This window comes from Nicotiana tomentosiformis, chromosome 2, assembly GCF_000390325.3.
Source record: "Nicotiana tomentosiformis chromosome 2, ASM39032v3, whole genome shotgun sequence".
Taxonomy (NCBI): Eukaryota; Viridiplantae; Streptophyta; class Magnoliopsida; order Solanales; family Solanaceae; genus Nicotiana; species Nicotiana tomentosiformis.
Window position 1 is genome coordinate 17,435,745 of NC_090813.1, and position 13,271 is coordinate 17,449,015.

The 13,271-nt window shown below is 41.1% G+C and overlaps 1 protein-coding gene across 1 annotated transcript; it reads right to left on the bottom strand.

Moving 5' to 3' along the window:
• Positions 1-9,303: 9,303 nt before the first annotated feature.
• On the bottom strand, positions 9,304-12,810 carry LOC138904415 (uncharacterized). The gene is made up of 3 exons (XM_070192913.1): positions 12,678-12,810; positions 9,544-10,109; positions 9,304-9,465 (listed from the first exon to the last, which is right to left on the bottom strand). Exons 1-3 carry the CDS (start codon positions 12,808-12,810, stop codon positions 9,304-9,306), a joined length of 861 nt encoding a protein of 286 aa, XP_070049014.1.
• Positions 12,811-13,271: the final 461 nt, after the last annotated feature.

Here is a 13,271-nt window from a genome sequence, read left to right on the forward strand (position 1 = left end):
GTTTTCTTGAAACGCAAGAACAAGAGTTGGAATGGAAAAGATTCTAATGAATAGATTGAAGGGTATTTACAGTTTTCCCAAATGAAGTTTCACATCACGACGATTCACATCCCAAGATGGCCGACCGTTAACTGACACACATTTAATGCTTTGAAGACTAGACCGACGGGACGTTCAATTACTTTTTGTCCCTTATATTTGTCGCTTACGTCATGATTGATCGAAGTAAGAATCGAGAGCTCATATCATTTCTAACCACCGAGTCTCCGAAAAATGAAGGGACTATCTGTATAGGGGTAAAACTGAGCTTGATGTTCGATCTAGCTTTTGAAACGGTAGGCCGAAGTCGATAAATCTGTAATTGGGTAAAAGTCAATATTCGAAGCTCAATTTGACGTTCCACACGGTCAGCCAAGATCGGAACATGATATTTAAGATCGGACCCAAAGCATTGTCAAAACTAGCTATCGAAACCATCATGTTGGCCATCGAGTTTATCGAAGGCATAACCGGTTCTATTTCTAACGGTCTCGAAGAAAGCTTTGCCAACTCATCCGACAGAGATCCTTAATTCTCGCCGTTAACCAGTCATTATGGCAGAAATCACGGAATAAATCAAAAAATGAACCAACGGTCATCAAAATCAAGGACTTTTGCCTTTTATGGAACAATAAATCAATGCCTTAAAAGGTAGGCCTCCCTTAATATATAAAGGGGACTTGATAATTCATAAAATACATTGTAACATATACTGATAAGCAATACATTTTCTGAGTTCTTACTCTTTGATATTTTGGTGTCAAATAAAGTGCATTCAATTCAAGGGTGACATGCTTTCCTAAGCCGAAATCATCCAACTCACATGGTTTACGGTTAATCTATCGTTATTTATTTCAATTGCAATCTAATTTATCGCTTTGTATCAAGTTAATCCACATGTCTTTATAATCACTAACAAATTCAATTGTTATCCGATTTTGAGGTTAAACACTGACCAAATCAATTTAAATTGAAGAGAAACAACGCATAGACAAAATGAAGCTAAAAAGATGAGAAATTCCTCGACATGAACCATAGTCTTTAAAAGATGCGTAATCTATGGCTCTAGCTTTTTTACTTTAATTTTTTTCCAACTTGAAAGTAACAATTGTAAAAAAAAAAAAAAAAAAAAAAAATTCACTTTGTGCGGTAGACGAATTTGCTATATGAATTTTAAAAATAAATGAATAGTTTACAAATGGATATTATATCATAGTTGTTTCTTGTAAAATTTTAACGAAAGTGAATATATATGAAATTTTCATTTTCACTTTCAATTTCTGTTTTTTAGTATCTCAATTTAATTGATTTTTTAGAGTAACTACTTCGGTTATATCTCCTGTATTTTAACACAAACATTTAACCACTACAAATATTTTCAAATGCAGTTCAGACTAGATTGATTAATTCAATATTTACACCATACTTATGTAAAAAAATTACAGAAATCTGTTGAATGTGAAAAATCATCAATTATAATAGATTCTCTAGTTTAAAGGAGGGGACTCGAGCGCAGATATGTTGATCGCTTGACATTTAGAGATGCATTCATGTTAATATATAATTTGTCTAAAAGAAAAATAAATAAATTACGCGACACACACACACACACACACACACACACACATATATATATATATATATCGGTCGAAATAGATTTTGGCGTTCGTACGATTGATCGAGTTCTAAACATATTGGATCGAAGTAAGACTTCGAGATGGGTTCCGAAGATGGAACAAACATGCTTCGAGCCCGAGAAACCGATCAATGTCAAGCTCGATATCATTATCAAGCTTGAGTCCAAATCGAACTATGATGTAAAGTAAAGTTATCGAGCTTATGATCCAGAGACAGACCAACATTGATCCCGAATCAATTTAAGGATCCGAGTCAGAATCGAGCTCGAGTCAAGATCGAGAGCTCGAGTCAAGACCGATAACTCGAGTCAATATGGAGCTCATAAACAAGAGCCGTTGCAATCCCACTAGAGGGGAGAATCTTGGCAGGAATTGTAAAAAGTTGATTTATCATGGGTCTCCCACTATGTATTTTTAATTATATCTAAAATAAGATCCCTCTACTATAAAGGGGATGGTTATTATTTCTGTAAGGACCAAGTTTTTTACTTACAATGTAATTCAAGCACTATATTGTTCCATATTCTAGAACTGTTCTTGTAAGCTTCATCAATTGGTCCATTGTGATGAGTCCTAAAAATCATCTTCTTTCCTACCTTGTTTATATCGTATTCTTTACAATCCATATTCAATATTTCTATTTATCCATACGGTTTGTATCAAGTTATATCATATATTCTTATAATTATGTACAAATTCAACTATATCCATTTTTCGGGTAAATAGTTTGGCGCCCACCGTGGGGCTAAGGATAACAGTGATTATTCAATACGAATCTACAAAAAACACACCATTGTGTTTTGCACTTGTTTTCGAAAATATCTTAGATTTCGGATTAGCAATGACTAACTACCAATCAAATGGCCTCACCAATCGACAACGAAGCCGGTCTTCAAGACGAAAACAATAACTTGACACCCAGTACCGAAAGACCACTTGTCAACGCCGTTGGAACTCGAATCGGAGCACCGATAGATATCAATTCGCATGTGTCCATTGAGGCGAACCTACATTCTGAACCCGAAAATAACATTTATGGTGGCACTCGGTCTGCAGCTCGAGATACCCATAATGTTGAGGAAAATGGCGTCAGCTTGCGTATGATTTTCAAAATGTTGCAAGCTCAACAGGCAGTAATAGCTCAGTTGCATAGCCAAACCCATCTACAAAGCAGGTCGGAGCCCAATCTACCTCGAGAAATTACCCACAGAACGGAGCCAGCCATAGTGAAGTTAAAAGAGCAAGAATCGGGGACTACTCCCGAAATTGCTAAATTGCTCGAGGAACTCACAAAGTGAGTCAAAGCCAATGATAAAAAAGTAGAAATATATAACTCCAGGGTCGATCATATCCCGGGAGCTCCACCAATGATAAAATGGTTGGATTCAAAACAATTCATGCAAAAACCTTTTCCCTCGAGCGCAGCCCCAAAACCAATCCCCAAAATATTCCGTATGCCCGAAATTCCCAAATATAACGGAACGACCGATCCCAACGAGCACGTCACTTCTTACACATGTGCCATCAAGGGAAATGATTTAGAAGATGATAAAATCGGATCTGTGATGTTAAACCAATTCGGAGAGACCCTCTAGAAGGGAGCAATGATTTGGTATCATAACCTACCACCAAATTCCATTGACTCATTCGCCATGTTAGCATATTCTTTTGTGAAAGCACATGTCGGCGCCATAAAGGTCGCAACAAGTAAATCGGACATCTTCAAGGTAAGACAAAAGGATAACGAGATGCTGAGGGAGTTTGTATCTCGTTTTCAAATGGAACGAATGGATCTGCCACAAGTCACACACGATTGGGCTGTTCAGGCTTTCACTCAAGGTTTGAACGAATGAAGTTCAACGGCTTCATGGCGGTTGAAGCATAACCTGATCGAATACCGAGCCATCACGTAGGCCGACATGCACAATCGGTACCAATCAAAAATTAGGATCGAAGATGATCAATTGGGGTCGGAACCCGCTGCTCGAAGGGATATTAATCGAGAACAAGGTCCGATCAGGGATCGATACCTACCGTATAACGGAAACCACAGAATCGGTGAATCGAGACATAACCCCAGACAAAATAACAAAAGAAATGATCGAGGTCAAGGATCCCGGGGGCTCATGAGCAGAGGTAAGTTCGAAAGGCCTATCGGATCTAAGGAAGCGCCTCGGTTATCAGAGTACAACTTCAACATCGATGCATCCGACATCGTGTCGGCTATCGGACGCATCAAAGACACTAAATGGCCTCGACCCATGCAGGCCGATCCTGCCAGAGGAGTCCCAATCAAATGTGTGAATATCATGGCGCCCATGGCCACAGAACGAAAGATTGTAGGCAACTAAGAGAGGAGGTAGCCTGGTTATTCGACAAAGGTCACCTTCGAAAATTTTTAAGCGATAGGGCGAAGAACCATTTTAAAAACAAGGATTTCAGCAAGCAAAACGAACAAGAAGAATCACAACATGTCATTCACATGATCGTCAGCGGCACCGATACCCCTCAGGGACCGGTGCTTAAATGCACTAAGACATCGATTATGAGAGAAAAGCGATCTCTAACTCAGGATTTCACACCCATAGGAACTTTGTCCTTCAATGATGAAGATGCAGAAGGAGTCATACACCCTCATAACGATGCAATGGTAATATCCGTACTTATGAATAAAACTAAAGTTAAGCGTGTGCTAATTGATCCAGGTAGCTCGACCGACATCATTAGATTGAAGGTCGTAGAACAGCTCGGTTTACGGGACCTGGTCATACCTGCAACCCTGGTTCTAAACGGATTCAATATGGTATGTGAAACCACCAAAAGAGAGATAGTTCTACCGACAAACGTGGCTGGGACCATCCAAGAAATAAAGTTCCACGTAATCGAAGGTGACATGAGGTACAACGCCCTTTTTGGAAGGCCATGGATCCACAACATGAGAGTTGTACCTTCGACCCTACACTAGGTCCTTAAATTCCCAACATCGGGAGGAGTCAAAATAGTGTACGGAGAACAACTGGCCGTAAGAGAAATGTTCATCGTCGAGGAAGCGAATCCAATATCCTCGCCTTCGCCAGTAAAGGGATCCGGCTCAAAAGGGGAACGAGATACCAAATAGCAATCACAGATATCAGCTTTAACCCGACCAGATAATCAGAAGATCAAAGAAGATGATGATCAGAGGATCCCTCGATCCTTCGTGATTCTCGATGATTCTAACGCTACCAAATCAACAATTGAGGAATTGAAGCAAGTCACACTAATCGAGCACTGGCCCGAGCGGAAGGTATACCTGGGAACGGGGTTGACCACGGAACTCAGGTATAAACTTATTCAATTTCTTATTTGATTTCTTTGCCTAGTCCCATGTAGATATAACAGGGATATCACCGGACATAACGATGCATCAGCTAAGCTTGGACCCTAGGTTTAGAACGGTGAAGCAAAAGAGAAGACCCTAATCTGAGGTTAAGCACGCATTCATAAAGGACAAGGTAACCAAACTTCTCAAGATAGGGTCCATTCGGGAGGTGAAATATCCTGAATGGTTAGCCAATGTAGTTGTAGTGCCTAAAATATGGAACAAACTTAGAATATGTGTAGATTATAAGGATTTGAACAAAGCATGCCCCAAAGATTCCTTTCTGCTGCCCAACATCGATCGCATGATCGATGCCACGGCCGGCCACGAGATCCTTACTTTTCTCGATGCCTATTCCGGGTATAATCAATCTAGATGAACCCGAAAGACCAGGAAAAGACTTTATTTGTCACCAAATATGGAACATATTGTTATAATGTGATGCCCTTCGGGCTAAAAAATGCAGGAGCTACTTACCAACGTCTAGTAAATAAAATGTTGGAAAAACAAATAGGTAAGTCGATGGAAGTTTATATTGATGACATGCTAGTTAAGTCCCTCCACGCAGAGGACCATTTGACCCATTTGCATGAAACATTCGAGATTTTAAGGAAATACAACATGAAGCTCAACCCCGAGAAATATGCTTTCGGGGTCGGTTCGGGCAAGTTCCTCGGCTTCATGGTGTCAAATCGAGGGATCGAGATTAACCTCGATAAAATCAAGGACATCGAAGACATCACCATTGTGGACATCATGAAAGCCGTACAGAGGCTAATGGGATGGATTATAGCTTTAGGCCGATTTATTTCGAGATCGTCAGATCGAAGTCATAAATTTTTCTCTCTACTCAAAAAGAAGAACAATTTCGCTTGGACCCCGAAATTCCAAAATGCATTAGAGGAATTAAAACGATATCTATCGAGCCCACCACTACTTCATACTCCAAAAACAGACGAAAAACTTTGCTTGTACTTGGCAGTATCGGAGATCGCGGTAAGCGATGTACTAGTTTTAGAAGAGCAAGGTACGCAATTTCCCATTTATTATATAAGTCGTACCTTAGGAGAAGCAGAAACTAGATATCCGCACCTAGAAAAATTGGCACTTGCACTGATAAGCGCCTCTAGGAAGTTAAGATCGTACTTTCAATGTCACCCTATATGCGTATTAACCACTTACCTGCTTCGTAATATTTTTCACAAGCCCGAACTATCAGGCCGATTGGCAAAATGGGCCGTCAAACTCAGTGGGTACGATATCGAATATCAACCTCGTATAGCCATCAAGTCTCAAATTTTAGCAGACTTCGTGGCTGAATTCACGCCAACCCTTATACACGAAGTCAAAAAGAAATCTTATTGAGATCGGGTACGTCATAGGGGGTATGGACCCTTTGTACGGATGGGGCCTCGAACGTGAAGGGGTCCGGGCTACGCATCGTTTTAAAGCCACCCGCAGGTAACACTATTAGGCAATCTATCAAAACTACCAGGTTGACTAACAACGAGGCCGAGTATGAGGCCATGATTGCAGGTCTCGAGCTAGCTACAAGCTTGGGAGCAGAAGTCATTGAAGCCAAGTGTGACTATTTGCTGGTGGTAAATCAAGTAAACAAAACCTTCGAAGTTCGAGAAGATAGAATGCAAAGGTATTTGGACAAACTACAGGTCACTTTGCACCATTTCAAAGAATGGACTTTGCAGCATGTTCCACGAGAGCAAAATAGTGAGGCTGATGCACTTGCAAATTTGGGATCATCGGTCGAAAAAGGTGAGTTAATCTCGGGGACTGTCATTCGACTCTCGAGATCCGTGATCGAAGAAGGTCATGCCGAGATAAATTCTACGAGCTTAACTTGGGATTGGAAAAATAAGTATATTGAATACTTAAAGAATGGAAAGCTCTCATTGGACCCTAATAATTTGAGGCCCCTACGAACCAAAGCTGCTCGAATCACGTTAACTACAAATGGAACGCTATACCGAAGGACATTCAATGGACCATTAGCAGTATGCTTAGGTCCATAAGATGCCAATTACATTCTACGTGAGGTGCACGAGGGCACTTGTGGGAATCACTCCGGTGCCGATTTGTTAGTCCGAAAAATAATCAGGGCAGGATATTATTGGATCGATATGGGCAAAGATACAAAGGAGTTTGTTCGGAAATGTGACAAATGTCAAAGGTTTGCACCAATGATCCATCAACCAGGAGAGAAACTTCACTCAGTCCTAACCCCATGGCCATTTATGAAATGGGGAATGGATATCGTCGGCCCTCTACCATCGACCCCAGGTAAAGCTAAATTCATTTTATTTATGATTGACTATTTCTCTAAATGGATTGAAGCACAGGCTTTCGTAAAAGTGAGAGAGAAAGAGGTTATAGACTTTATCTAGGATCATATCGTATGTCGATTCGGGATACCCGCCGAAATAGTGTGTGATAATGGGAAACAATTTGTCGACAGCAAAGTGACGAAATTCCTCGAAGACCACAAAATAAAGAGGATATTATCAATACCATATCACCCCAGTGGGAACCGACATGCCAAATCAACAAACAAAACTATCATTCAAAACCTAAAGAAGAGGTTGAACGACGCTAAAGGAAAACAAAGAGAAATCCTACCCGAAGTTCTTTGGGCATATCGAACAACATCAAAATCTAGTACGGGGGCGACCCCGTTCTCCTTAGTATATGGCTCTGAAGCCTTGATTCCAGCCGAAATCGGGGAACCTAGTGCTAGGTTTCGGTATAAAACAGAAGAGTCAACTAACGAGGCTATGAACACTAGCCTCGAATTATCGGATGAAAAGCAAGAAGCTGCTCTCGTCCAATTGGCCGTCCAAAAGTTGCTCTTGAAAGATACTATAATCGAAGAACCAAGCTTCGCCATTTTAAATCTGGAGACTTAGTGCTAAGGAAAGTCACCCTCAGTACCCGAAATCCAAAAGAAGAAAAACTAAGACCGTATCAGGTTCTCAAAAACGTCGGAAAGGGATCATACAAGCTCGGTATTACAAACGGAAAACAACTATCAAGCAATTGGAATGTGTCACACCTAAAACGATACTACTGTTAAGGTACGACCTTCCCACATTCATTTACATTTTGAAACTAACCCCTGCAGGAGTCTCGATAAGGAGCTAAGATGGATCCTTCAATACGAAGCCCTAGGTCTGAAAGCACGCGTTGCACTCTTTTTCCCTTAGATCGGTTTTTTCCCAAATGGGTTTTTCGGCAAGGTTTTTAATGAGGCAACCAATGATCGTGTTGTACTTGGAAATAATTCGACAGTATTCGAGGCCTCTTTACAATCGACTTCGAATATTGGGGGGGGTATTATCCCTCAAATATATCAAGTTCTGATGCAAGAAAGTTATTTCGTAACAACGGGGTTCCAATAGGAAAAGTTGTAAGAGACAAATAGTCAAAATGAACCGTGCTCATGTAGTTGGCCCGAGCCCTGACTCAAAACATGAACACACGTGTAAAAAGAAAGTTCTCCTCGTTACCGATATCTTATATCCAAGAAAAATTCCTCTACTTTCAAGATTTATTATGCAAACAGAAGCTCGAGCAAGCACTCACTCGACCATTACGTTTATGGGCTACATTACTTCGAGTTACACTCGACCACTAAGCCTACGGGCTACTTTTATTTCGAGTTAGAGTAAGCACTCACTCGACCATTATGCCTATGGGCTACATTACTTTGAGTTAGAAACATTCACTCGACTACTAAGCTGCCACTTTTATCTCGAGTTCGAGCAAGCACTCACTTAACCATTACGCCTATGGGCTATATTACTTCAAGTTCGAATTATTCACTCGACTGATAAGCCTACGGGCTATTTTTATTTCGAGTTCGAGCAAGCACTCACTCGATCATTACGCCTACGGGCTATATTTCTTCGAGTTTGAATCACTGACTCAACTAATAAGCCTAAGAGCTACATCGCTTCAAGTTTGAGTAAGCCTATGTCCAAACAATCACTCAACTCGACTACTAAGCATATGAGCTACCTTATTTCAAGTTTGAGTAAGCGCTCACTCGATTAAAAATTTTGAGCAAGTTGCTTAAATCCTTGTGAAAATATTCATAAGGAGTGAATAAAATCTTCACAAGACAGAAAACAAAACAGAAGCAAGTCGACAAAAGGGGATATTTTTTATATATACAAGATTTTTTACATGATTGATTACAACATAAAAATTAAAGACAAAGCTTCCCGGTTATCCCCAGGAGCGGTCTCTTCTCTATCGGGCTCCCCATCCGCTCTTACTCCCATCATCATCATCATTCTCATCATCATCGTCATCGGAAACCAAGGCTTCATTATCAACTTCGAGTTCTTTGGCCCTTTTTATCTCTTCAGCGAGGTCGAAACCTCGAGCATGGATCTCCTCGAGGGTCTCCCTCTGAGATCGGCATTTAGCAAGTTCAGCGACCTAGTATGCTCGAGTATCAGCGGTCTCGACTGCCTCTCTTGCTTGGACCTGGGCAGCTTTAGCATTGGCCCGATAGACGGCCACGAGTGCATCCGCATCAGCCTTTGCCTTTTCGGCGTCAGATTCGACCTTGGCAAGTTCAGAGGCCAACCGATGCTCGAGCTCCTCTATTCTCCCTGCTTGGACCAAGCTTTTCTCCTTCATTTTTTGAAGTTGGTTTTCGGCCGATGACAATTGGGCTCGAGCAGTTTCTTTCTCTGCAGCAAAGCGGTCTATTCCTTCTTTCCACTTCAAAGACTCTGCTCTTATCACATTGACATCTTCACGGAGTTTTCCGATCATCTCGATTTTTTGTTGCAGCTGTGAGACCGAAAAATTAGCCATCGTTCCGGTATCAAGCCCATATGCTTTTAAAAGTATTATTACCTGCTCGGATAGATCGATCTGATCTAGGTGAGCCCAGGCCAACTCAGATTGGAGGTCTTTTATTTCCTCTCCCTTTTGGCCCAAGAGGAGTTTTAAGGAGTTCCTCTCCTTCGTAACCCATTGAAGCCCTCGTATCAACGCAGCTCGGTTCGGGACCGAGAACATGATTCTCGATGAACTACCGCGGCCTGCAAAGAAAGAAGAAACAAAGTCAGAAAAAAAAACTTAAAGGTAACGCCATATAATTTAAGGCTTGCCTAATTCAATGCTTGCTGCACTCCGTGAAAAATATCAGATGCGTCACTTGTACCGGCAGTGTCTTCGACGCCGATAAACAGGTCACGAAAGGGATCCTATCCATCATGAGGCCTATCTAATTCGAGGACCCCCAAAGCTTGGGCTTCCTGAATCGCCCCTGCGAAAAAAGCAGGGAAGGTGGGCGAGTTTTCGATTGATACTGCCCCCAATGAATCATCTGGGGCATTCTCTTCGATTCGAAAAGATACAGGAAGATCCCCTTCAGACATATCCCCCATCTGTCGGCTTCGATTGGAAACATCTTCGATCTCCAGCAACTCGGGGACTCTGTCTGAATCTCTCTATGATATATCCTCAGTTCGAGGCGGAGCCTTATGAACCACCATCGATCCAGCTGCTTGTGGAACGTCGGTGGTCTTCTTTGTTCAGGCCGCCAGTGTAGACCCATCGTTTTCTTCTTCTTCTTCTTCTTCTTCTTCTTCTTCTTCTTCTTCTTTTTCATCCCTCAGACGCAGAACTGATTCTACGATCAAAGAAATGGTATTCTTGTTTGGCTTATGAGCCGTCCTCTTCTTCAGTTTTTAATCTTCGAGGACGGGGGCTCTTTTCCTCTTATTATCTTTCACCGGCTTTGGGACAGAGGCCGAAGCTTCTTCCTCGATGGATGAGGGCCTCAAAATCGCATCTTTGCCCATACCTGCATACGAAATTTTTTATTGAAGTGTGTGAAAAACATCTTATTCGAATTACCAAAATATACGAGAAAGGTGCTTACCGTGATTTTTGGCCTCCCATCGGCCCTTTGACAAGTCGCGCCATGAGCACTCGGCGTATGAGGAGGTCGAAACCAGATCACGTACCCAGTTCTTGAAATCGGGCATTGCGCTAGGCATCCAGGGAACCGCTGCATCACAAAAGGGGAATATTGGTGAGAAAAGAAATTAAAGAACAAAATAATAGGAGATAACAACGGAATTACACTTACGCTTCATGTTCCACTCCTCAGGAAAAGGCATCTTTTCGGTTGGGATCAGGTCCGAAGTCCTTACTCGAACGAACCTGTCCATCCAGCCTCGATTCTTATCCTCGTCTATACTCGAGAACAGAGCCTTGGTAGCTCGACGTTAGGGCTTTATTAACCCTCATCGAAAAAGGCAAGGACGATATAATCGGACAAGATGATCGAGGGTGAAAGGCATCCCCTCGATTTTACTCACAAAATATCGGATCAAAATAACGATCCGCCAAAAGGAAGGATGTATCTGGCCTAGGGTTATTAGGTACGTACGACAAAAATCTATGATAACAAGGTCGAGGGGACCTAACGTGAAAAGGTAAGTATACACGCTTAAAAACCCTCTCACGTGAGTAGTAATATCTTTTTCAGGAGACGGCACTACCATTTCTTTGTTCTCCCAGTTATAATTTTTTTTATCTGCTCGATGTACTCCCGGGTTATCGAACAAATATATCTCAATACGGGCTCACATCGGCCAAGAACCGGCGAACCTTTATCGAGTTTGAAATCGGAGGTAAGAACACACATCACCGGAACGCACTTCTCAGGACGAGGATCCACCGGTGTTTTGTCAGCGGCGGATTAGGAAGAAGAAGCTTTTTCTTTTTGGGGGACGATTTTTGATGTCTTCACCATTTTGGATTTAGAGAAGGTGACAAAGATTTGGTAATTTGGAAGAAGAATTTTGCAAAGAGGAATCACAAATTTGCGAATAAACTCAAAGAATACGAAAAAGAACTTGGGAAATTTGGAAGATTGAAGATGTAAAAGTGATAAATGATAAAAGGAAGGGTTATTTATAGGTTAAAGCAATGGCGGTTCAGTATCAGCGGTGGCCGACCACCGTCTGACATACATTAAATACCTTGAAAGACTAAATCGACGGGATAGCTATCACGTGCGTCATGGTCGAGCCCAATGTAAACGTCAGCTTATAATCCGATCGAGCCGTTGAAAAATCATATCGTTTCTTACCATTTTCTTCTAGAGAAACGAGGGGACTATCTGTATACGGTCAAAATAGATTTCGGCCTTCGTACGATTGATCGAGTTCGAAACATAATGAATCAAAGTAAGACTTCGAGATGGGTTTCGAAGATGGAACAAACATGCTTCGAGCCCGGGGAACCGATCAATGTCGAGCTCGATATCATTATCAAACTCGAGTCCAAATCGAACTATGATACAAAGTAAAGTTATCGAGCTTATGATCCAGAGACCGACCAACATTGACCCAAAATCAATTTAAGGATCCGAGTCAGAATCGAGCTCGAGTCAAGATCTAGAACTCGAGTCAATATCGAGCTCATAGACAAGAGCCGTTACAATCCCACTAGAGGGGAGAATCTTGGCAGGAATTGTGGAAAAGCTGATTTACCATGGGTCTCCCACTATGTATTTTTAATTATATCTAAAGTAAGATCCCTTTACTATAAAGGGGATAATTATCATTTCTGTAAGGACCGAGTTTTTTACTTACATTGTAATTCAAGCACTATATTGTTCCATATTCGAGAATTGTTCTTGTAAGCTTCATCAATTGGTCCATTGTGCTGAGTCCTAAAAATCATCTTCTTTCCTACCTTGTTTATATCGTATTCTTTACAACCCATATTCAATATTTCTATTTATCCCTACGGTTTGTATCAAGTTATATCATATATCCTTAGAACTACGTACAAATTCAACTCTATCCGTTTTTCGGGTAAACATATATATATATCAATTATAGTTATACTTTCAGAAAATTACCATTCGTGGCTATATTTAAATTTTATAGCAAATCAACCTATAGTACGAAATTACCTATAGCAAATCAATTATTTTGAACCGAAAAAAAGAACAACAAGCTCTAATAGCTAAGTTGGTTAAATCACCCGCTTAGTAAGTAAGCAGATACAATTGTATATTTTGTATGCACCCCTAATATAGGTCACATATAGTAATTAAACTCTAAATTGTAGTACTTTGTGAAAATTAATGTCAAATCTTCCCAATTTTCTTAGCCCAATCACGAACTAGTACTTCCATTGGAAAAAAAGCAAAAGAAGGGCACCCCTAGTTAGGGTGATTC